At 34.4% G+C, this 27,387-nt stretch overlaps 1 protein-coding gene across 1 annotated transcript; it reads left to right on the top strand.

The window, feature by feature from the left end:
- The first annotated feature begins 21,935 nt into the window (after window positions 1-21,935).
- Window positions 21,936-25,447, top strand: LOC120082426 (zinc finger protein SHOOT GRAVITROPISM 5-like). Its single transcript, XM_039037589.1, has 3 exons — window positions 21,936-22,621; window positions 22,708-23,107; window positions 23,716-25,447. The coding sequence occupies exons 1-3, from the start codon at window positions 22,504-22,506 to the stop codon at window positions 24,551-24,553; spliced, it is 1,356 nt and encodes a 451-aa protein (XP_038893517.1). The 5' UTR covers window positions 21,936-22,503; the 3' UTR covers window positions 24,554-25,447.
- Window positions 25,448-27,387: the final 1,940 nt, after the last annotated feature.

The following is a 27,387-nucleotide window of genomic DNA, read 5'->3' as shown; positions in this document are numbered from 1 at the left end:
CAAGCCAAAACGAAAATAAGTCACCAGGATCAACGCATAAATAAATGACCGCAACTTTGCTGCCAAGTAGGTATGCGTTTAGTCTGAAAAAGAGTGCATTGCTCGTAGTTGGATGTCCGCATGACACCCATGGGGGCAAGCCAAAACGAAGGCAAAGCACTTGGATTAGCGCAAGGTCAGAAAAAAAATAACAATGACAAGAAATATGCAAGGATAAAATCATTTGATTCCCAGGTGGAAAATTTTCTTTTTGAAATAAATCATGTGATGTTATGGAAATTAGTAAAGTCCTTTTGAAGATTAAGCTTACAGTCCTAGGTCTTAGAAATATTTTAAGAAGAGACTTGAATAAGACTTAAGAAAATTTTAGCATATAGGATTTGAACGAAGTATCCTTGAGAAATCTAGGAAAAGAACTTTGCGGTTGACTTGCTAAAGGAATCTTTAGCTTATGCTTGAGGACAAACATTGTTTAAATTTGGTGGTGTGATAACGGGCAGAAATGCACCTTATCATAGTGCTAAGTTCTTAAACAATGTTGGATTGCGTTGATGAAATATGTTAATTTGCGTCCATTAAGTATCAATTTCATAATATTGCAGTTGCATGTGTTCATCGCATTAGAACAGTTGATTTTTGTATTTTTTTGTGCAGAATATGCGTTGATGCAATGCAAGAATTGTGTCATAGGAAATCATCGGTCGAGCGCAACCTCACCGCAAGGCTTTGCGATGATTGTGCTCGCAAACATTCGTCCGAGAAGGATCACCGCAACTTGGTCAGCGCAACTTGGTGGGCGTATCTAGGTGAGAGGCCAATTAATCGCGATGGGACAAAAAGCTGATGACAGTCAAATCTGAATTAAGATGACAACCGATAATGATCACAAAGTACATTCAGCTTTTTGGTGACAAATATTCGGCGCATCAGTCAGGAATTAAAGGCGTCCCATCTATACAATCATGAGAGAGAAGTCGTCGTTCGCCTTGGATGTCTATAAATACCAGAGGTAACCTTCAGAGAAGGGGTTCACAAATTCACTATTCTTTGTTCCACAAGTTCGCACACCCTTGTTCATAGTTTTCTTTCGTTTTAAGGCGGGCACGAGAAGGAAGGTTGTGCTGATAGTTCGTTCCAGTAAACTTGGGAGAGCGTCGGAAGCTTTAAGGATAGAGAGAGGGCCGATGCCTGCGGAAGTGGGAACATTGTTAGAACCGAATAGAGATTATAGTGTAAAAGCCTGGTCAGCAAGGAATTGCTACCAGACTCTCTACCTTTAACTTCCATAAACACTATCGTTTAGCCAAATCCTATCGATCGTTTACCTGAGCCTACATGACACGACCAACTCTTGGTCTTCTTCTTCACTTAGAATCGCATCTCCATGCTTTGAAACTTCATCACGAACGACTCGACAAACTCAAACACTTTGAATTACATACTTGATTTCATGTTAATTATGCCCAAAAACACAGTGGCCTTTACAAGTTAACACTCTGTAATTTAAAGAAAGCTTTAAATAGAGGCAATTAACCCGTAAACATTCATCAACACCATCCACAAACGCATTTAAAAATTAAACACAAATGCAGAAAATCCACCATGACTATACAAGAAGTTCAAAACATAAGTGAAATTTGGAATATCAGAACAACCTAGCTCTGATACCACTTGAAGGAAATCAGGATGAGAATTTTCATGAGCAACGGAATGATCGTTCCAAATTTCATTCGTATTTGAACATACAAATTACAATCAAGAAACGAAAACTTACAGGTCATGCACAATACGAAATTACAACATGCTTTACAATAAGATCAAGGGATAAAGTATCATACCTTTGAAGACTCATGCTTCACACTCCCTTGATCACGAACGCTCGTTCAAACTCCAAGACTGCAACTCATAAATGCTCGAACACAGCGACTACAACACAACATGATCACAGCAACCACCACATGAACACCCAAAAACCTCGACCTCAGTTGAGTTGAATAAGACACCACCATAATGGCTACATTGGTATTCTCAGTGTGAGAATCCGAAGTGTGGGCTCTGTGTGGATTTGATTAGTGGAAGAGACCAGAGGAATCACAATCGAGTAAACAATTAAGCAAGTGGGAGATAACAAAAGTCTATCCTATAGACGATGCCCAATCTTTTAGAAGATGGCAAGCTATCGTACAGCAAAAGCCCTGCGATCATTTAAAAAACAACCAGCTGAGTGAACTATCATGTAGTGTCACTCCATGATCGTTTAGTCTCTCTTTAGCTATCGTTTAGTGAATCCTATTTACTTGACAACCATTTGTGAGTTTTCTTTCCGAGAATGGAAAATCTCAAATCTACTAAATTTAGGAAGACAATTTTCTTTTCATATCACGGTTACTATGAAACCACCAATAACCTCCCACTCAATTGGTTACTAGAGAAAAAGATATAATTATCCAATAATTAATATTATTATAAATATATATGATAACCAACTTACCATATTATATTTATGACCTATAGTTTTAATATTTTATCTCATGAAATATATAAACCATTGTTCTTTTTTCTATTTCATGGTACTTAATGTAAATCTCATTTACATAAATCCTCCACTTGATGTATCTCATACATCACCCCAATCATATCATATATAATCAAATTTCCTCTTGTCAATTTGAACATTTCAAATCAACACCAAGAATTCATTCTCAACTTGAATCCATTGAGCTACCAAGGGGACCTTATCAACCTGTAGCTTAAAGCTCCAACGGTACGTGAACAACTGACTAAATTCTTTAGTCACGGGATCCACCATCCATTAACTACCAGGCATTCCACTAAAGACTGACAACTAAACTCTCCTTATTACAGATATATTATGTGTCCATATCAACCAATCAACAGTAAGATAACCCTTCACAGATCACTCATAAGTACAACTGGACCAATAACCGTTATGCCCGTATAGTTACATCTAACTCCCTAAGTACCACCGATCCCTCTAGTGAACATAAGTCATAGTCCTACTATGACCGAGTCCTCTCTTCCAAAAAGAAATTGTGGCCACTATGTTCAAGACCCGGAATCAGCCTTTAAGGGAGCAATATATCTACTTACCCCTGCTTCGGAGAAGGAGTGAATTCCATCTTGTGTAATTGAGTTCCCAGCTCCTAAATCAGACAAGTTCCCAAAAAGGTAGGCATGTTGAGCTGGCAATCTGGCCACTCTCACCCATACTAATCAATGGATCGCCCTCAAAGGCAGAAGTTTCCAAAGCACTCAGGATTGAGGTCATGTCACCTATGGTTGTTTAGGTGAGATGTAAGTCTCAAGTATCAATGGCGGTATATACAGAGACTAGTCATCTCGTGCTCTGGTCTTATAAAAACTCTTTATATAGGACATTCCCGCTCGCATGTCTCTACATGAGTGGTCAGGATTTACCATCTGTAGTAGTTCACAACACTTGCAAACCTCTACAAAGCGGGTTGTATCTGTAGTGTCACCAGGATCGGGTATCCCTCCTTAATCCTTATACTACAGACCTATTTAGGTTATCACTTAAGGCATAATCCATTTGTATATCTCATATACATGCTTAAGCTTACATACAATAACCATGGAGCTTTGTTTATTGGATATGAGTAAATGCCAAATAAAATAACTCTTATTTTATTCATAACAATGTGTATACAGTTTACAAACTACGAGACTCCGGGAGAATTAGGACATCAATCCCAACATAAACTTTCTCACATGGTGCCATGCTTAAGTCTATTTGGATTCTCTTATCCACTGCCAATATATTATGACTATGAGAGGAAATGGATGTCGAGACTGCCTTTTCGGATGATAATCTTGAGGAGACCATCTATATGCAGCAACTATAGGGGTTCATTAAACAAGGGCAAAAGCAATTGGTTTGCAAGCTTAATCAGCCTATTTATGGATTGAAATAGTCTTCTCGATCTTGGAATATAAGATTTGATATGCGATCAAATATTATGATTTTAACCAAAATGTTGATGAGCCTTGTGTCTATAAGAAAATCATCAAAAGTTTAGTAGATTTCTTAGTGTTATATGTGAACGATATCCTACTCATTAGGAATAACGTAGGTCTACTGAAAGATGTCAAATAGTGGTTCACCGCCAAATTCCAAATGAAAGATATGGGAGAGGCGCAGTTTGTTCTAAGAATCCAAATCATTAGGGATTGCAAGAACAAAACGCTGGCCTTGTCTCAGGCATCTTACATTGACAAGATGCTTATCAAATATTCGATGCGTAATTCCAAGAGGGGTTTATTACCTTTCGGCATGGAATTGTATTGTCCAAGGAACATTGTCCTAAGACTCCTCAAGAGATTGAGAAAATGATACGGATTCTCTATGCATCGGATGTTAGCAATGTTATGCATGCAATGTTATGTACAAGACCTAATATTTGATGTACAGTAAAGATTGTCAGTAGATATCAGTTCAATCCAGGATTAGATCACTGGACATCAGCTAAAACCATCCTTAAGTATCTTCGAAGAACGAGGGATTACTTGATTGTGTATGGAGCTAAGGATTTTATCCTTACAGAATATATTGACTCTGGTTTTTAGATTGATACGGATTCTAGGAAATCCACATCAGGATCAGTGTTCGTTTTTAATAGAAAAGTTGTAGTATAGAGAAGCACAAAGCAAGGTTGCATTGCTAACTTTACCATAGAGGTAGAGTATGTAGCGGCTTGTGAAGTTGCCAAGGAGGCTATATGGCTCAAAAAATTCTTGATATAACTAAAAGTTGTTCCTAACATATTAAAGTCCATCACTATTTATTGTGATAATAGTGGTGTTGTGGCTAATTCTAGAGAGCCTAGGAGCCACAAGAAAGGGAAACACCTTGAGCGCAAATATCATCTTATCCGGGAGATATTGCATCGAGGGGACGTGATTGTCACAAAGATCGCTTCGAAGTACAATGTTGTTGATTCATTTACAAAGGCTCTCACAGCTAAAGTGTTTGAGGGTCACCTGAAGAGTCTGCATCTACGATATAATCCCTGACCCTATATTCCCTACTTAAGTATGTTAATTAGTGTGTTAAATAAGTTTAAGTAAAAGTTAATATTACGTTTGTAGGGAAAAGCTTGAGGATGTTTGAAAAGAAAGAAAAGTTTTAAGTATTGAGAATTAAAGCTCTGGGGTAGCAAAGCATTGATGACATTTTGTAAGGAAAATTTGGCTAAGTGTGGAAGCTAGATGTGTCATATGTTGGAAGCCCATGCGTTGAAGGTTGTTGAGGTGTGCGAAAACCATGTTTAATGGAGGTTAGTTGAGCACATGATGGGCATAAGGCATGGAGTGAACGAAAAAGTGTAGGATGAGAGGATGCTATGTGTTGGCATGGGCGATGCGTTAGCCAACCGTGGGAGCTTAGATGTACAAAGATGGGTGTAGCATAGCAAGGCACCTAGGCATTGGGGCTGCTGAGCACATTGGTTCAGTGAGGCTTTGGAATTTGTCAATGGCCCATGCGATAATTGAAGAGGCGATGGTGCACACAATGGAAGGTAGTTAACTGCAAGTGTCAAGGAGAAGGTCATGCGCTAGCCACCATGCTAGGCGATAGCATGAGGAAATGTTAGCATGCATTGGTCGGATGTATGGTGAAGGCAAGCAGAACCATGCGATGGCCACTAGCCCAAGTGATGGGCACAGAATGCACCAAGGCGTGTGCTGGCTAGTTGGTGGGTGCACTAAGTGTTGCCATGTGTTGATAAGTATTGAAGAATAAGGCCTTGCATTGGTGATTAAAAATGAGTTCTTAGCTTAATCAACACCTTTAATCGACCAGCTGGAAAGATTAGGGAAGTTAAACCCACTTAGTGGGCAAGTTGGCAGCCTGAGATTAAAAGAAAGGCATGTCGATTTTGGTATAAAAAGGAAGCCTCAGTTCCAAAGCTTGATTTGAACGTTTTACTTACGCTAATGAAGAGATTTCAGAGCTAATTGAAAGCCTGAATAGTGTATTTGAAGCTCTAGGGCCGGAAGGAAACTTCTAAGGATTCAAGTTCAAATTTGAAGAAAACTTCAAGAAGGTCAGGTTCTCAGGAATTTGGATCAGTGGTGAAGATTAAAGGCTTCTAGCCAAATCAAGAGGAATTTAGAGCTCAAATTTTAAAGTATGCAAGTTAAGACCATTTTAAACAAGGTTGTAGAAGGAATGTTTCCAAAATAAGATCTGAAAAATAAGTTATTCAAGCTCAAAAATAAATATGGAATTTTTGGTTTGAATAAACAAGCAGCTGCTTAAGATGAATAAGCAAGTAGCTTGAACGACCAGGCGTGGTGCTAATGGACGCGCACGAAGAGCTAAGTTGTGTGCCAGGGGATGCGTTAGGCTATGGGCTGGGTGCAAGGCGTGCGATGGGCTGTCCGCAAGGGTGTGCGGTGTGAGTGTTAGGTCGAGAGGACAAGGTTGCATTTAAGGGTGTGTTGGTGTGTGGCTTAGTGAGCGCATAAGGCATGCATCGGCGCATGAGTGATGCTAGTTTGTAGCATGGCTAGCCTTAGCAACCAAGAATTTTTCTAAGTATTGAACACATAAAGGAGGTATGCGTTGAAGCTAAATTGTGATGCTTCAAGAATAAATGTTAAGCTTCTTTATGAGTGAGAGTCTCACAAGGAAACCAATGGCATTAGCTAAATATGTTATTCATTCTCACAAGGTTAACGCTAATAGGAAAAGCCTATCAATCCCAGGAAGAATGCCCAAGGCCGTGGTTGACAAACTAAAATGTTTTCTCAATATTTTAGTAACTCATAAAGTTCAGACTCGTGCTAGTTTATTTTAAAGAATGTTTCCCAAGCAAACTAAGTTTAAAAGCTATTAACGCATGTTAGCTAAAAGGAAGTTCACAAAGCATGTTTAAGTATTTATGTGCTTTATTTACACAAAGCATACGTTAGAAGTTTATGATTATATGATTAAGATGTTAAACTCATGTTCATGTTACTATGCTTTCAAGTATATATGTTTCCAATAAATGCGTTTATGATGAATATGTTAAAGCTGATACTAATGGATTAGGAGAAGGTATTTGCGCTTAGTACCTAGGGTATGATGGTACTTAGTTATTACCACGTGCATGAAGGTATAGTTGACGTTGGTTGTGTTTAGAACACTCCACACCAACTAAGGTTTGACATTAAGAGATTAAGCAAAAAAGTTCTCTCTCAACTAAAGGGTTAAGTTAAGCAATGTTTTCAGGTATGTATGTTATGTGTTAAGAAAAGTCTTGAGTATGAGTTTGCTTGGCAGTTTTCAATTCAAAGCATGATGTTGATGATTATTAGTCAGTCACTGGGCTAGTAGCTTACTCGTTTTTAATGTTTTCTCTTCCCCAAGTAGTGGTCAATTCCTAGAGTTTAATTGCACTACTACTCTGCCACTCAAGGACTCCTGTTAAAATTCAAGTTAAAGAGAAGTTTAGGTGTTTACTTGTAAATGTCTGTACATATGTGTGTTCATGTTAGGGACTAGTATTAGGTGTTGGGACCACTTAACTCTATTTTTGTATATATGATGTGATTATGTTCCTGTGGAACTCTGGAGGTTGTATAAGTTGTTTAAAGTTCTAAAAGCTTATTGAATGTTAAGTAATATTTCTAGAATTTTCTAAGTAGGTTTAGGATCAGTTAGGTAGTAAGTGTCACAAAGGGTTGGTAACTGCTGTCGTCACATTCTCTTTCGAATTAGAGGGTAATCTGGGAGGGGGTGTGACATACGAGACATGCATCATCTAGTCTAAGGCAAGTGAGAGATATTACTTAACGTGTAGTGTATGCCCTAGTTTATTGTTTTGTGTACTGTACTTTCTTCTTATACTTTGTATTTGTACACCCCATTAGCTTTAGGACAAGTGGGAGATTGTTGGGTTGATCCCCTAAAGTGTTATTTTATTTCACATTTAGTTTGCATTAACCCAAAACTAATAAACTGAGTTCAAATGTTATATAATGTAACTTAACATGTATGTGGTTGACATACAAGTGGATCATATTTAAGTAATAACCTGAATGGTCTGTAGTATATGGATAAGGCTGGGTACCTAATCCTGGTGACACAATGGATATGATCCACTTTGTAATTGTTACAATTGTTGTAAAGTGTTACAAATGATCTGATTTTGGTCGTTCATGTGGAGACATATGAGTTGGGGTATTCTGTACAAAGAGTTTGTATAAGACCAGAGCACGAAATGATTAGTCTCTCTTTATAACACCATTACTGGAAGAGATTTACATTTCACTAGGATGGTCATAGGTAACTTGACTTTAATCCTGAGTGAGTTGTGAACTCCTACATATAAGGGTGGTTCTTTGATATGTATGGATGATACTGACCAGATTTGCTGACTCAATATGTCTACCATTTTAGGGATTTGTTCGAATAGAGAGCTGGGAACACAGCTATACAAGATGGAATCCACTCCTTCCCAGTCATAGGGTAAGTAGATGAATTGCTCCCTTAAGGGCTAATTGTGGGTCTTGAACAATGAGGTGCCTCACCCTCTCACTGGCCAAAGAGGGGTTTAATTTATAGTTGGACTATAAATAATTGTTCATTAGAGGGATCAATGGTACTTAAGAAGTTAGATGTTACTACAGGTGTAACATAGCTGTAGTTACGAGCAATTTATGAAGGATCAATTTACTATTGATTGGTTATATCCATGGGCACATAGATATATCTACAGTGCTAAGAGTGTAATTGTTGGTCTTTAGTGGAGTGATCGGCGGTTAATAAATGTTGAGTAATTTAATTAAAGAGTTTAATTAATTAATTTTGTATCATCGAAACTTCTAATCTTTAGATCCATAAGGTCTCCTTGCTAGCTTAATAAGGGTTAAATAAGAATCAATTAATTTTTGGATTAATTTGAATTGTTCAAATTAGTTAAGATAATTGATTGTATGAGATGCAATTAATATAATATATGGATATATTTTATTATAACATTTGATGAGAGAGATAAATATTTGAATAGGATTCAAATATTAATTATATGAATGAGATTCATATAAAACTATAGTTTAAAATCAATGTGAATATGGTTCATATTAAAACTATATGTTATTGAGAGAGTATTATTTGAATATGATTCAAATATGTAACCTTTATATTAAATATGATTTAATATATAATTAAATTTAATTATATTAAAATTTATTTTAATGCATTTAAATCAAGAAATAACTCCCATTGTGCAAATGAAAGAGTTATTTTGAATAACTTCTCCCTTCTCTCTTTCATAATATATTGCAGGAAGTTAAAGAGATGATACAACACATGTTTTTTACTCTGCAATTCACTCTCTGCCAACAAGAACTCTCTCCAAAAAGAAACTTAAATTCCCTCACCAAAATTAAAAGAGCTCATAACTCTTTGATATCTTACCTTCAGAATAGCAAAGAAAGCTTTGGTGGTGGTGTCCAAGAGGAGGTTTGTTCTTGCTGTGTTCATGAGGAAGAGTTGTGTTCGTGAGGAAGAGTAGTGTTCGTGACCTTTTGGGAGAGGAAAACGTGAAGAAGGAATTTTCATCAAGGGTTAGTAAACCTTTCTTTCCCTCCTTTCTATAATTTTTCGATAGCATGTTTAGCCGTTTATCTTTGTTCTGTATTTTCTCTGTTTTTGATCTCTTTCCAACAATGGATTCACTAACATGAAGGCAATCAGTCGCTTCCGACGAGGATTCAAATCCTTCAATTCATTGATGTCATCCCCCTCAACATTTGATTTTTTTTCTAACAACCCTCAGTACGCTAAATAGAAAGAAGGGCAAACTTCACATGTTCGTCAAGATGCACATGATCAATATGTGACATATTGACATCATGACGAGGGATGATGATATTGGCATTTAACATACGGAAGTAATTTGGATCCTAAGCACTCTAACTATATCAATTTTAGTGATTAAACATGCATGTCCATTTTTCTAGAAATTAGGGTTTAGAAAGACAACCTTTGAAGAAATCCCAAATTGCTCCAATCTACTGATGTTATCAACTCACAAACTGGTTGGGGACCACCACAAGGACTTCTTTACTATCTTTTTGGCCTTAGATTGGAGGGTGGAATCTGAATTAAATAGGGATTTTGGATGATTTTGGAGATAGAGAGTGAGATGTGCAGAAATTTCAGAAGAATGGCAGAAAAAAAAAAAAAAAAAAACCCTTCAATTTGTGAATTTGCATGAGATTTTAATCTAATTAAAACTTACAATTTTATAGAAAGATAACATACAAATTAAAAACACCACATATTGAAACATAATTTTGCACTAATAACTTTGTTTAGTTGGATCAAATTGGAAAATTGGGATATTTTCACTTTCCAATTATTTATTTATTTAAAAATTTAATTAAACAAAATCAAATTAATAAAAATTAATTTTATATTTGAATTTCACAAATTCAAATTTCCACAAATTTAATTTTTAATAAATAAATAAATAAATAAATAATTTAATTAATTAAAATTAATTTAATATCAAATATTAAATTAACATAACACCAATTTCATCACCATGGATCCTTATTCATAAAATTAATATTTAGATCTTATTTAAATATTAATCGATTCTTGAATTAATAAATAATTTAATTAATTAAAATTAATTTAATATCAAATATTAAATTAACATAATTAAATATTTTCAACTCTTCAAATTTGTTTAATTCGATAATTAAACATTAATTATATCGTATATAATATTTCAACCCTTTAATCCAAATTTGAACAACTCAAACTCTCTCAACACAATATTCTAAGGTGTAATCCATTTACGAGCTAGTAGAGAAACCTAATGGACCTACAGATCATGAGCTCTAATGATCCGAGGTTAATTAGTTAAACTCTTTTAACTGAATTAACCAACATTCATTAACTATCGGGACACTCCACTAAAACCCAATAGTTGCACTCTCCTCACTGTAGATATATTTCTGTCCACTCGATTTAACCATGATCAATTAGTCGATCATTCACAGATTGTTTGTATTTACACTTGGGTCAAAATTACTATTTTACTCCTGTAATACATCTTACTCTTTAAGTCTCTACTGATCCACTAATGAACAATTGGTTTATGATCCTACCAATAAATTTAGTTTCTCTCAATCATAGAGAGGGTGGGGCCCCTTGTTCAAAACTAGGAGTCAGTACTTAAGGGAACAACCTATCTACTATTTCTAAAGCGGGTAGGAGGAAATTCCATCTTACAAGACTATGTTTTCAGCTATCTACCTGATCTTACCCCTAAAATGGGAGGCTTATTAAGCGACGATGTTGAACCATTCTCACCCATGCAGATTAAAGGATAATCTCGAATAAACAAGATTTCGTAATTAGCTCAAGATTAAGATGAAGTTACCTTAAGTCATCGATTGAAATAATCAATTTTAACAGTCAACGGCGTTATAAAGAAAATTGACTATCTCGTGGTCCGGTTTTATGTAAACATCTTTTGCATAGGATGCCTCCACTTGTATGTCTCCACATGAATGATTTCGGGATCACGTCGTTTGTATCAAATACAAAGCAAGTGGCATCCATAGTGTCTCCAATATAAGGTATCCAACCTTATCCTTATACTTATAGACTGTTTTTGGCTATATACTTAAAGTTGACCATCGTTTATGTCTCTATATAAAGTTTAAGTATGCATGCTATCGCCAGGGGTTCGTTTAGTTTATTGGATTTAGGCTTTAAAAGTGCAATTTATATGTTCAATAACAATTTTATTGAATAAACCTCAATAACAACTTTATTGCAAATAGAATATATTTAAAAATTGCAAATTACGTGTTTGAGGATATACAACCCAACAAGGAATACATTTTATAGAGGATGACTAATCATCAAGTGTAAAAGGCCGTGTTGATCGTAGATACTATGTGACTCAACAAGATCGATTTAGGTGTAATATAGGATATTCTTCTGGTCGTGAATAAGAACATTGTATTTATAATCAAATTCATGTATAAAAAATGCATATTACTCCCAAACACCTCAACATCCTAAAGAATCTTGAGAATTATTAACGTAATTTTTGAAAGTTAATATCCATATTTTTACATAAATTTCTAACCATTTAAAAAAGAAAAAAAGAAAATGAAAATGATGGTGAAGGTAACTTTGAAATATATATATAGGTTGGTTTAAAGGTATTACTGGAGCTTTTAAATGTTTTAAGATTATTTTTGGAACGAGGTACAAATTTCATAAATACTAACTATAATCATTTTTTTAAAAAAATGTATATATATAGAAAAGTTATTTTTGGAACAAAATACATACGTCATAAACATTGAACATTATTATTTTTTTTATATATAAAATACATTAACAATTGTTTTGGAATTAAAAGAATCGAACATTATTTTATAAGAAATTAACATGGAGTATATCAAATTAATCAAATAATAAAAATTCTTAATCAAAGTAAGATTATTGTGTAAATCAAATTAAAATGAGCAATATATTATTATCATTACTGAGGCTAATGAGATGATTAATTTTATGTTAAAAGAATTTAAAAAAATATATTGTTAATTTTATGTTAAAAGAATTAAAAGTTCATTTAGAAAAAGAGTCCGGTCTTTATCAATTTTTCCTTTTTATATTGAATGCATATGTTCAATAGACGAATTCATCACCGCTTTTTTCTTTTTCTTTTTCTTTTTTTTTAGCTAAATACGTCTCTTCAAGATACACATTTAATTCTGATTAGTCAATTTTTTATTTTTTTTTAAAATTGTAGAATACATCTCTTGAAGAGACGTATTCTAACCAGGAGAAAAATTTAACCCATTTTTTCTAAATAATCTGAAATCAACCATTTTTTCCTAATTAACTTTAAAAACCACCACATTTCTCCCATTAACCCCATTTTGGTCCTTACTACATTATTTCATCATAAAAATAATCACTTTGTTCAATGTTCCTTCTTTTAACCTATTGAGCTTGAAATCATGTTTATATTAATATTTTAATATATATATATTCAGGACTATGATATCAATTAATTTGTCAAAAAAGAAGACAAATTTAAGAACTAAAATGATTAATTTTTTAAATGAGGTTAATATCTTAAAAAGCTAGAAATTAAAATGGAACAAGGTTTGAAATTTTGAAGATTAGAATATACAATTTTCAAATATCAAAATGGAATTTAAACAATAAAAAATTATGGAAATGAATGTCTTTTAATATTTAATTGAGGCCACTTCTCATATTAAAACACGTGTTATAATCTACTATTAGAAATTATCTATTATATTGGACTATCAGATTAGATACATGAGAGTGACCGTTAATTACATAACTCAATTGATTAAGATATTTTATCTATAACTATTTAAAAGGTTCAAAATTTACCTCACATATTGTTGAATTAAAAAAAGAGAGAGAAAATAGAAACATCAGTTAATTAAGTTAAATTGTAGAAATTTCTCTTAAACTTTGGAATATGTTTCGATTATACTTTAAAAGTTTTAAAAGATCCGTTTTTATACTTCAAATTTAACTTTGTTTCAAATCTACATCTTCTTCCATCAAAGTTTTCATTAAAATGAAGGCAATAGTTGTTAGTGATATATAATTGAATTTTCTTTTATCCACTAGCTTAAGTTTTTGGATCAATCAATGATTTAAGATGGTATCAGAGCACGTGGTTCAGGGATATTTTATGTTCAAGCTCCTACAATGTTGTTTTCTCTCCAATTAAAATTCATTTCCACTTGCTGGATCTTCTTCATAATTCAAGCACACAAGTGAGAGGGAGTGTTAGATGACATAATTAAATTCGCCTTCATCCACTAACTTAAGCTTTTGTTCGCCTTCACCCATTAATTTAAACTTTTGGGTCAATTAATGACTTAAGATGGTATCATGTGTTCAAGCCCTTGCAGTGTTATTTCCTCACTAATTAATACTGATTTCTACTTGTTGGACATTCTCCATATTTCAAGCTCATAAAAGTGAGAGGAAGTGTTAGTGATATATAATTAAATTTGCCTTTACCTACTGGCTGAAGACACTATCACACTAGTGTATAGGTCTTTCTCCTTTATATGCATCTCATCCCTATTGCCTTGGGCTACCTCATTTCGAGCACCTTTTTTCGATCGCTTCATCGTGAACCACCTCCTCTAGGTCACCTATTGTCGATTATTTCATCACGTCTGATCATTCTAGTCACTTCTTGCTGATAGTTACTCCATCTCGGGTTATTTCACCTAGATCACCTCATTCTGAGTCATTTTATCTTATCAATAAAAGAAATTTAATTGTTGGAATATGTGTAGGTCAGGTGATTCTTTCTTATCTATAAATTTGTTTATCCACACATACCATAATAATTTTGTTTGGGCATAGGATTTTTATTTTTTTAAGAAAAGTTTGGGCATAGTATTTAGGATGGAGATAGGTTTAAGATATTAAGATTATGTAGTGTGAGTAAAAATAATAATCGATGATAAATAGTTAGGGAGTAGTTGGTGTATATAATATTGTATTGGAAAAGAGAGATAATAGGGGTAGAGAGGTAATGTCTGATTGGAGGTTGTGGAAGAAGGGTTATTTTAGGAAAAAGGGGTGAATTTGATACTTTGACTTTTAGGGTTGAGTGGGAAAATTCTCTTTTTGGATTTAAAAGATGAGTCTTCCCCACTCACATGGTCTGTTTCTTGAGTCATCACTACTCATCCCTCTCAACTTTTTAACATAAATAATAATAATAATAATAAAAGATCAGATGCCCAAACCCCCATGGGCCCTCTGCTGCAACCCAAGTTCATGATTAAGCCTTTGTTGGCCCAACTTTCTTTCTTTCTTTCTTTCTTTCTTTCTTTCTTTCATCTCCCTAAATACAATACAATATATCATATTACATCATAGCAATATAATAGCATTATATTTGATTGCATTGTGAATTTATGAAACTCAATTTACAAAAGAAAAATGTCGTGTGCTGTGTGCTGTACAGTACAATAAATTGAATTCATCCCCTAATACCATAGCCGATCACCAGTCATTAATACAATTTCTAGTAACTCTTTCTCTCTCTCTATATATGAGATGTATATATATATATATATATATATCTTTATTCTTCACCCATGGAAGGTACTGCATGACATGTTTTTTGTTTACCACAGCCACAGTGGCAGTGGCACTCACTAACTTGTTTTTTCTGTTGCCTTTCTTTTCTCTGTGGACATATCGCTTTTTGTTTCTTTTTACTTTAGTTGGAAGGGAATGCTTTTGGGCACTGACTCGGTTGCATGGAAGGTCCATGTTATCGCCATCACCCCAGGACACGTGGACTTTATAAACTAACAGTTCTTAGTTATTTATATATATATATATATATTTACAAGGGGCAAGGGCGGGGGTGTGTGTGTTTTGTCTTGCATGTGAGATATAATGTATGACCCACAGGCCAGAACACAAGTGAGAGATCAGAAAGAGCGAAGCGCAAAAGGCATGGGGATTGAAGGCGATAGAGAAGCACATGGACACTAAAACCTTATCTTCCAACCAAAACGCTACACATTTACAACCAAAAACCATCAAAAAGAAACCCACACAGATCAAACTTCAAATTTAAAAGACGGCCATTGCCATCCCCCTATCCCCCTAGCTACGTACAGACTTTTTAAATTAAAATAAAAATAAACATCTTCTTATCTTACTTAATTATTATCTTTCACTATACGAAACACAACAAAACAAATCAAGACATATACAATATTACAAACTTACAACTTAGGAGAAAAGAAAGTACCAAATATATTGTTGGGCAATTGCAATCAATATGTATGTGACACTTTCCATACACACATTCTAATTACTCCACCTTATTTATACATAAATGATCAGTCATTAAAAACAAAAAGCAATTATTTTTACAACTTTTTAGAGCTAGAGGCTAATAGTAAAAAGGCCAAGCTCGGAATGGAAGTTGTACATAATTAATATAATAAAGAAGTTATATATTGGTTTGCAAACAATTAGTTGAAGATTAAAAAGGAAGAAATATGAAAGGGGAGGAGAAAGAAAGAGAAAAGAGAAGAGAAGGGGAAGGAAACATGAAAACATGGAGACACAGTGGGATAAACAGTTGCTTAATATAAATTCAATAATCATATGATGCAGGAGACAACAACTACAAGCCCAAACCCGACATCCCACACCCTTCCATCCTCAACCTTGTCCTTAATACACAAATCATCAACCAATATGTATTTGTCTCTTCCAAAATTCCCACTATTACTTCACACACATTTCATTATATCCTTGACATTTTTTTCAACATATACATATACATACATATATTTATATAATCTCTTCTTCTCTCCCATGCATATATTCTGTCCATATATATCCATCGTGTCACACTCTAGTAATAATAATATATATATATATATATTTACCCTTAATTCCTAGCTTCATCAATCAACCACTAACTTCCAAAGCCTAAAACTATACCCATCCATCTTATTTCATATGTACCTAGCTCTTGTATTATTAATTATTCTAACGTCCCACTTCACTATAATGGCCCCAATCAGACAAGACAACTTATATATCAACTTATTAATTTTCTTTTCTTTATATTCCTGTCTCTCATGATTTGATGTTTCCATATATAGCTACCTCAATTCCTTCTTCAATTCCAAATATATTCTCTCTTAAATTTTGTTGCTTTTCTTCTGCTTATTATTATTATCATCATCATTATTTAATTTTAATTTGGAGGAATTCCAAACATTTATCTTCATCTACTTACTTATTGAAGGACAACTCTGATCCTTCATTCAAATTACTATGAATGAGAAGATATGGAGTGGAACTTCAAAGTTTAGCCTCCATCTATTTATTCTACATCTAATATTTTCATTTTCTCAATATTAGCATCATAATCACTATAAGTTTGTTCCAATTGCATTATATGCAATTAGTTTTTTTTTTTTTTTTTTTTTTTTTTTTTTGTTAATTTTACATAAAGTAAAGATAGGAAAATTTGATTTTTCTGAAGGAATCAAATTTGGCCAGTCAGCTTTAGGGTTTTTATCTTGTTTTGAGCTAAAGGAATATTGGTAAGGAAAACAAAAAGTTGAGATTGTGAAAAGAGCAGCCTTGTGACTGAAGTTTGGTTGCTAGATTCTCCACTCCACCAGTGGCTTAATGCAATAATTTGCACTTAATTAATTTCTTGGTTTTTGTTCCCATAATGCAAACGAATTTAATGACTCATGACCAGCTGCCCTCCCCTAATTATATTGTGTGCACCCCATTTTGAATGGTCAACCCTTCACTTGCTGATTGCATCAGACATATGTATCATCATTTCCAAAATAATTAAAACGCGCTTTTCTTCCTTAATTCATATATTATTCGTCTCTTATTCACTAATTAAATCTCTGCTTTCTTTTAGTTTCATTAAATCTTCTATGCCCCATCAAAATATTCATCCATGAATATGAATACAATATATAATTCCATCGCTACTCAATTGAAAGAATCTCGTGTTGCTTCTTTCTTCTCATGATATCTTTTCATATAACTAAAAAAATTAAAATTTCTCCGCCGTTGGGACCCCTAATGGCCCATTGGATAGCGGCTGTGAGTTTTTGTCCTATGGTTAAAGGTGATAGAGATTTTTTTTTCTTTCTAATTAATTTTATTATTTTAGATAATTGAGAGGATAAGTGAGATTTTCAAAAATTAAAAAAAAAAAAAAAAACTATTTATGGAAAATAAAAAAATTTATCATTAACGTTAATAAAAGTCTATTAGTATTTTTTTTTGTTATTTTTATAAATAATTTGATATTTTTTCTATATCTATGTATATATATTCCAAATCCAATGGATTAGACCATGGTCAAAAAATAAATGTGACTTGACTTGAGTGACATTTTTATTTTCGTCTGAAATGAAAATAAGTTTGGACTTGTTGGATGAAATGTTTATGAAAAATAAGTTAAAAGAAAGAGATAGAGAGAGGAGAAAAGTATTAAGATACAGTGTTATTAGTATGATTGGAAAATGAGTTTAGTTAAGAAAGGGACTGGATTGAAAGCTGGAAAAACATATGGAAACAAATGTAAGAGATTATGAGAGAGTGTAATCCCAAAGGAAAGAGGACATGAAAAAGCAAACATGGGATTGAGCACCCATGTAACATTGTCCCCTCCACCTCCTTATATTCATTCATTCGCCATTCATTCATTCCTCAATCAAAATTATCTATCTAAACGTCCTTTTCATTCAACTAAGAATTTAACAACTTTGAAGGGAGGTTAAATTAATATTTGGGTTATTTTCAAATAACTTGATCTCGAAGAGGGGTTATCTATCTATATATATATATAAATTAATGGATTAAATGAGAGTATATACACATGTGGTAACAATTGGGAAAATAGAAAAGGTGCAAGGAGAAGAAAATAGAAAGAGGCTAAAATAGTGGTTGGAATAATATAGGAAAAGATAACAAACATATAAAAATAAACAAAAGATAATAGAGAGTATAAGAAAGTAGACAAAGAGAAAGGCAATGAAAGAGGAGGGGAAAAAGACAAGGAGGTAATTAGGAGAGGGAGAGAAGGTTCGGCCCAACCCACTAAGGGAGTGTGGAAGCCCATGATTGTGACAACACACGGCCCACCACTCGTTCCCGAACACAGAGGCCCCACGGCCTTGGCTAAAATGGAGAGAAGGCACGTATGACTGGAGAAGCGGCACGTGTGGGGGAGTGCCGTACTGGTACTACTACTAATGATAAGATTAATATTAAAGATTTAAATTAAAAATAGTAAATGAAAGTTGAAATTGGGCAACCAAGGAAGGGCATGGAAGGAATAGCGCGAAACGAAAATCGAAAGGCATCCGCGTCTGGACTGACTGCAGGCTGCAGCGCACACCCCATTATTCACCCAACATTCATACCCGGCTATCGTATACTCTCTCTCTCTTGTTCGTATTTTCCAGTACTCTCAAAGAGGGACATTTCTTAATTAAAACGTCAAATCTAGACCGTTTAATAATCTCTTGTCCCTAGCTACCTATATGAGTATACGTACAAATTTATCTTACCTGCCTTCCTTTCACAAAATCATTCACTGAGGCTGACATGGATAATGTGAATATATCTCACTTTTTTTCTTTTTACTATTAATAATTAATATTTTAAAAGAAAAGATTCCTATGTGTTGTTTTTTTACTTTGATTCGCATTTACTACGTGTGAATTACAACGGTTCAGGTGTTGGGGTTACCAAGGAGTGTCTTCTGTGTTAGGATGGTCCAACATGGGTTTCTTCTTCCTCTCTATCATTCTCTTAATTTGCATTACTATAAAAATTGTATTACTTGACATTTTTTTTTCAGTCAAGTATCAATATTACTTATAATTCAGTGTCAATTGACTGGCAAAAAGTGTTAAACTATAATTTACTTGATATTTTATAATTGTTAATTGTTAGACTTATTTTAAGTATCAAATATCTAAATTTTTTATATTTATTATGGATCAAGGTTTTTATAATTCGACGGTTTTTATTTGTAATGTAATTTCTTCAAGTCCAATAGTACTCTTCCATTTATATCATTCTTAATTAGCATTTTGTAACACAGTATGAACAATTAATTCAATTTATAGAATGGGGTGGGATCCTCGAGAGCATGTAGCTTAAATCCTCCATGGATGAGTTATAATTAATGTTAATTAATTAAATGAAAAAGGTGGAAGTAAAGTACTGGACAATGGAATATTAATATTAATTAATAAAAGTAGAGAGAAAATGGGGGAGATGATGGGGAGAGTGATTCTGTCCGGCATCGATCGCATGGACGAAAAGAGAATATAATGTGTGAGTCGTCTGTAATCATCTTCCCCAAACTTCTCTTACTGATCCCGAATCTAATCATGTTTCATTATAAACTACAACTTCCACCCCTTTTCTCCCTTTTCCCTTTTCTCCTTTTCTTAATTAATGCATATATGCTATGCTTCCCATATCTAATTAATAATCAAATTACTTATTTTTTTGTATTAATCCCTTTTGTCTCTCTCTCCTTCATGTGTTTTACTTTGAGATTATTCTTTTTAATTAATTTTTTTGGCTAGGTTCCTTGTTAATTAATTAATCTAATCTACAGAAAGCGAGAGAGAGATTGAGATTGAGATATAAATGGTTGATGCATGATCCAGACTCCAGAGAGAGGCTAAGTGGGTGAATATTATTTATGTTAGGTTTAAGGTTTGCTTATACAAAAACGCCCCTCTCCTCTCCTCTCCTCTCCTCTCCTCTCCTCTCCTCTCCTCTCTATTAGCCTATGGCCTTGGGTCCCACTTTCTCTTCTTTCTTCTTCCGGCAGCCACCAAACCCACAGGACACTTTTTTTCCACTTAAAGTTTTGTTATAAGATTCCTTTTTTTGTTTTTAATAAAAAAAAATTACTTGACAAATTTATCCACCATCAAAATCTTCATTCTAATACTAATAACACAATTAGGTAACTTAATCCCATATTGATTTGATAGATTATCTAACACAAACCACTCCGCGCATGCCCTTCCAGTTACCTCAAAATCTTCAGCCACAAAGTTGCTGATATGTATGCTGTTATTTTGAATTATTATTAACTACTTACAATTTTTGCATATGGGGTTTTAATTAACAAGCTCCTCTGCGGAGTCTTTGTTACAAAGGATTGGAGCTTTGACCATGCAATATTTCAAATCATTACAGCTTTCCCCGTTTTGAATCAAAATTTAACTCTGTACACACTGGACTGGACCATCTCTCTCTCTCTTACTCTCTTTTTTTTTTTTTTTGTCACCTTATTTCATTATTATGGTAATTTCTCATATTCAATATCCTACTAACCTAATTAATTTAATCTCGAGATTACGTATGATCAAACCCATATACGACCTTCAATCTCAAATTCTCTTGGTGATCAATTAATAAAAGTGCTGATCTTGAATTTTAGTTAATTAGTTGAAATTACAGATTGTAATTGGTATGCCAGGGCAGCGATGTGGCAGGCTGGATGTTTATTGTAGAAAAAGTAATTATAAAGTCGGGAATTGGAAAAGCTTCTTTTTGCAAGAGTTAATCACGTGGGATGTACACATTAAAATAGTATATAAAATAAAATAAAATAAATTAAAAAGGAAGAATGTTTGGAGAAATTTTGTTGATGAACAATGAATTAAGTAGCCGTGGAAAATAAATAATGATGGTGAGAAGAGAAAGAGATAGGAAGGCAAAATTTAATTAATTTGAAGAAAGGGAAATGTAGGTGTATATAAAATATTAATAAATATGAAAAGGAAAAAAAGGGTATAGAGAGATGGAAGCATATAAAATATTAATAAATCCGGCCGGAAAGGAAAGAAGGGGGGGTGAGGGGGTGATGCAGAAAGTTTAGGAAAAAAGCGAAGGAGGGGAAGAGGGAGCATCTTCCACAGGGAATTATGATTTCATTCACTATCATGTCCTTGGAAGGTGACTTTACATCTTCAGTATCAACTTTATAAAAGCTGCTTCTTTCCACACATTTAATTAAATCCTATTCAGAGACTCCTTTCTGTGGTAGGCAGTAAACCCTCAGAGGGCATTTCGGTCAAAATGCTAATAATATCATTCTAATTTCTTTTTTTATTTCTTTCTAAAATCTTTTTGTTCGTTTTTCGTTTTTTTCTTTTCTTTTTTTTTTTTTTTTTTTCTGTCTAGAGATAGAGATAGAGAGAGAGAGATGTTACTATATTATATTATATTGTTGGGAAGGGAAAGGGAATATAATGGGGGTGGAAGAAAGGGGTAGCGTACGTGTATTGTTTTGGAGTTTGGCAGTGTGTATTATGATCATGCACAACCATCATTTTACGCCCCTTGTAATAAATTTTCTGTTTTTGTTTCTTTGTGGGGATGTCTTTCCCTTATGGAGCCCATGGCTGCCTGTGGGATCAAGTTCCCAGTTTTTCTCTCTCTCTTCTTTCATTTAGCTAGAGAGAGCTAGCTAGCTGCTATTTCTCATCTTAAGGACATTTCACAATATCACCTGCTGAAGATGAGGATTATTAGAAGAAAACAACGAGAGAAAGCCGGTACCCCCTCCCCCTCCCCTTCAAATAATTAAATATTAAAAAAACAAAAGCCGATAGTTTTTTCTTTTTTTTTTTTTTAAAAAAAAGATATTTATAAAAGAAAGCTGAGGTAACCGAAAGTAATACCTTCCTCCTTTTCCTTCTCTCTCTTCCACCCCTTCCCCCTCTAATATCTATCTATCTATCTATCTTCCCCCTCAGGCCCTCAGACCTATACTCTCCCTCTCCCCACAACCAAACCTTCGTTCATTCATATTTTCAGAGAAAACTAAGAAAAGAAAAGAGAAAAGAGAAACAAATTAGTTGGTTTCTTGAAAAAATTCGATGATAGGCAATATGGCCACCTCGGCCTCCCCCGTTCTTCCTTCGGAACCTTACTCTTGCTTAGAAAATGGAAATAACAACAACAACAAGAGGAAAAGAAGGCCTGCAGGCACCCCAGGTAGAGCATAATATAATGTTTGATTTAGGTTTAAGGAATTAAAATTAGTGAGAATTATAATATAATGTGTGTGCTGTGCACTGCAGATCCGGATGCAGAGGTGGTGTCTCTGTCCCCAAAAACACTGCTAGAATCGGACCGGTATGTGTGCGAGATCTGCAACCAAGGGTTCCAGAGAGACCAGAACCTGCAGATGCACAGGCGGCGGCATAAGGTCCCTTGGAAGCTGCTGAAGAGGGAGACTCCTGTTGTGCGGAAGAGGGTTTTCGTGTGCCCGGAACCCACCTGCCTGCACCACGACCCTTGCCATGCCCTCGGTGACCTCGTTGGCATCAAGAAGCACTTCCGAAGGAAGCATAGCAACCACAAACAGTGGGTTTGTGAAAAATGCTCCAAGGGCTACGCCGTTCAGTCCGATTACAAGGCCCATCTCAAAACCTGTGGCACCCGAGGTCACTCTTGCGATTGCGGCCGTGTTTTCTCCAGGTACTCTCAAACTCTAACTCTTCACTACTACTCTCTCAAGTCTCACCTTACTTATATTAATACAACCCACTCCCTTTCCCTATTTCATCCTCCATCTTCTTCTCTTTCTCCTAAATACTATCAATGCTAATCAAAATCAAAATAAAAATCAAAGACCCACTATTTTTTACCTAAAAAGAAATGGAAATCCCATATTGCTACCTTTGTTTGACACATTTCCCGAAGATCACCCTTCCAGTTCCTTGTTTGTAATTTGAAATCCTCTCTTTTTGGCCCCCAAACCCCGCAGCTTCCGTTTTAACATTATTTTAATTTCATGTCAACGTTTGCCACAATTCAGTCACAAGTATAATCATTACCTTAGCTTTCAACCGCTTTCCTGCATTTCCCCCATCATTAGACTTAGTTTAATTAATTAATTAATATCATGATATCGCTATACGCACCTATTTGATCACTTCTGCTTATATATACAATTAATTAATTAGTTAGTAAGTTTTTTTGCTCTGTCCTTAATTAAAGTCAATTGGATGCATAAATAAATAGTTGGGATGTTGATTATATTAGATAGTTGGTTGAATTAGTTGAGGTGATACTGGTAATAATAGGGTGGAGAGCTTTATAGAGCACCAAGATGCTTGCAATATGGGGCATTTGATCAGGCAAGAATCCCAAACCATCCAGCCCGCATGTTTGTCCAGAACGGCTTCCAGTCCAAGCCCATCCAGTGACACTAACTTCAGCAGCGCCGCTCCCAATAATTGGCCTGCTCTCGTAGCGCCACCCACATTAAAGCCCGTGGATGCCATCTTCTTAGCCCCCACGGACGACTCCAACAACAACACTGTCTCTAATAACGATCACAATTTAGACCTAAAACTGTCAACTGCATCAAATGGTGTAGAAGGGCGGGGCAATAATAAAGGTTCTTCAACCAAACTCCAGCTCTCCATCGGGTCGTTTGATTTTGGGGACAAGAAAAAGATGGATCAGAAGAAAGGTGGGGTCCGGGGCGGGGCTGGGGATGTTAGAGAAGAAGCTCGGGAGGAGCTAAGGGTGGCAATGGTGGAGAAGGCATATGCGGAGGAAGCGAGACAACAGGCAAAGCGGCAAATAGAAATTGCAGAGGAAGAATTCGGGAATGCAAAGCGGATGAGGCAACAGGCACAAGCGGAGTTAGATAAGGCCACAGCTCTTAAACAAGCAGCAATCAAACAGATAAATTCAACCATTCTTGAAATCACTTGTCAAGCTTGCCAGAAGCAGTTTCAAGCCAAAACTAAACCGACAACAACGACGACAACAACAACTACTACGACGACAAGTGCAGCCACCGATCATGACAATTACTCCGTAGCATTCAGTTATGTCTCCTCCGTCATTACAACCGAAGGTGAAGTAGAGAAAGATCAACCAACCATTATACCTAAACCGCCCAACAATTAACCCTACCCGTACCCAACGACCCTTCTCATATATCATATATATTATATTATATGGGATATGATTTTTAATTGTTTCTTTCTTTAATTTGTCACGATCGGTGATAAATAATCATCCTTTAGTATTATTTTATAATGCTTCTACTAGTCAATAAATATACAGAAAGAGTGGTGTGGTTGTAGGTGGAGGGATGGAGTGTTGTACCCTTTTGGTAATTAATTATAATTGGAGAGTTGAATATAGAATGTGACAGTAAGCCATTTTGTGTGTTTGTTTTGGTTAGAACGAAGTGAAGAAGTTGATGAAATTGAGGGCATAGCGAAGCTAGGGTATATATATTGAAATGAGAGAAGGGTAAGGCAGTGAAATATGTGGGATTTTGGATTTAGTGTTTGGAGTATATATGCAGGTGCAGGTGCAGAGGCGTTGTGTGTTGGTCATATCACTGGACTGATGAAGGATATGATATGACTCTTTTTTTCCTTTTTTCCTTCTTCTCTTCAGCAATTAAGAGCGGCACTGACCAATATTTAAAACTGAATATTATTACATTACGTCAGTAAAAAGTAAATAAGAAAAAGGAGGGAGAAAGAGGAGAGAGGAATGTGAATATGTGTAGGGCATGGAGTGAGTGAGTGAGTAAATGTGAATGGGATCCCAGGCACAGGCACAGGCACAGGCACAGGCAGCATGTTTTTCAGTGCCACTGTGGTAAAGGGGTTGTTGATGGCATAATCAGCCTTCAGTCGTCCCTCTCAACTCAACTAGCAGACACCATTCATATTCATAATCACCACTTTCTCTCTCCAAACCCACATCTGAATCAGCGCCCTTTTTTTCCCTTCTTCTTCTTCATACTCCAAATTAAACCCTTGTCCCAAAAAAAAAAAAAAAAAACCATTTTATTTTCATTCCAAAGACTATCGTGTCATGCTGGCTTGTCGCTGTTTAGGCATAAATAAAACATTCTTTTTCTTTTCTCTAGATTACTTAGGATCTCTTCCGTAGGAAACTCATGTTTTATATTTTTATATTCATTAAGTTCAGTAAATATGTACTTCATTGATAATCTAGATTATATTTTTGAAAACTATTTCTAGATTTTGTAACCTAAATCGGACAAATTCGTGTATCTAGATTTTGAATTTAAAATTTTAAAGTGTAAATTTATATTAAAATCGATAAAAACAATTACTATGTGACTATCTCAAGTTATAAACTCAATTATTTTTGTTAAATTTAAAATATGTAATGTATTACAAAATAATGATTATACAAAAACTTTAACGTAAAATATGTTCGAAAATTAATTAGTAATGATTTATATTCAATCTAGTATTTAGTGAATAATTAAATATATTTTTAATCACATTTTGAAAATTTATTTAAATTAGAATTTAATTTATGAATCTGCTACTAAACATATGTCTAAAAACATGAATAATTTGAAAATTTCAAATTCTGAAAAACATGAATAATTTATTTTCAAATTTCTGTTTTGTGATGGTTTAACAAACAAATTCTCCAACTATGTGTTATTCGGTATGTCTTTTTGGATGTCATATGTTCATGTTTATTAGTCCTCGATCTCATGAACTAATTATATAACAATTTTTTTGTTTTCTTTGGTTGAAATAAATAAATTATATTGATCTGCAGACACAAGGCATCCATGGCCTTAATTTGAACTTTCTGAAACTTTATCAACTTTGACAAAAGTTCTCTAACCCAGAGGAGCTTTTTGCATGTATAATTTATTCACTGAAAGCCCCGTGACCTTTTCATCCATTTTCTTGTTTCTAGGCAGGCACAATCTAAACAATTACATTTCCTTCCAAAATATTACCTTTATAAAATTGGGTCAAAGTTTTGGTCAACCCTGGGTCCTACTCTACGCTCCTCAACATCAATGTAGCAGTAGCAGTAGCACCGGCTCGTAGGGTTACTTATCTCATGCTTCCCATATATCATCATTTTGTATCATTTAATTTTGTGCTGTTAAATTCTAACGATTCCTATTCTTCAATACCATCATTCTAATAATAATGTGGAGAAATTAATTTAAATTATATTCTTACACATTTCAATAGATGTGTTGGAATGTTTTAAATTTGTTAACTGACGTTTCGAACAATTAAGTACCGGAGTCTCATATTTAGCATATTTAATTATTTATAATTATTTATGATTATGACCCTAGGATTTAGAGAAATGAACTATATAAACTCTCTAACCCTAATGGAGTCTTTGTATTCAGAAAATATTCTCTCTAAAAATATTGTTCTTCCTCTATCTCGTGAATGTAGCTAACAAACTATTAATGAATCACATAAATTTGTGTATCGATTCCCTATTCTTTTAAGTTCTTTTGTATTTTTTAATTGTTGATTTCGTAACAAACTAGTATTAGAGCTTCGTTAAGGTTTTTCGAAATTCCACATTTGTTCAACAATTAAAGAAGTCTGACATGAACATAAAAACTGACAAATTCACTAGGAGAAATAGTTTCAATTTATGACAAATTAAAATCTGATCTCTGCTAAAGCAGCAGAAGTTGTGGGTGTCGCTAACTGGTAAATCGAAGAAGGTTGTCGCGGATGATGAAGAATGACAGACTCTTGAGGAGAAGGCTCATTCGACGATCATGCTATGCTTGGCTGATGACATCATCATCGAGGTTGCAAATGAGGAAACTGCTGCTAGTCATGCTATGTTTGTTGCACGATTGTTGAAGATGTTGTGTTCCAAACGTTGTCTTCATGTCTTTCCTTTGTGTATTTCTGAAGACATATTTCTTGACGTTGTTTTCATCTTTTTTTTTCATTTATTTCTGAAGA

Source organism: Benincasa hispida, chromosome 8, assembly GCF_009727055.1.
Source record: "Benincasa hispida cultivar B227 chromosome 8, ASM972705v1, whole genome shotgun sequence".
In the NCBI taxonomy this organism is placed as follows: domain Eukaryota; kingdom Viridiplantae; phylum Streptophyta; class Magnoliopsida; order Cucurbitales; family Cucurbitaceae; genus Benincasa; species Benincasa hispida.
The sequence above is the reverse complement of the archived record's forward strand: the minus strand, read 5'-3'. Positions and strand labels throughout refer to the sequence as shown.

What these genes read in the sequence shown, in the direction of transcription:
- LOC120082426 (XM_039037589.1), top strand. Translation starts at nt 22,504, where the DNA reads ATGATAGGCAATATGGCCACCTCGGCCTCCCCCGTTCTTCCTTCGGAA. An exon ending in AAGGCCTGCAGGCACCCCAG is followed by an intron (nt 22,622 to 22,707) that starts GTAGAGCATAAT and finishes TGTGCACTGCAG; the next exon opens with ATCCGGATGCAGAGGTGGTG. An exon ending in TGCGGCCGTGTTTTCTCCAG is followed by an intron (nt 23,108 to 23,715) that starts GTACTCTCAAAC and finishes TGGTAATAATAG; the next exon opens with GGTGGAGAGCTTTATAGAGC.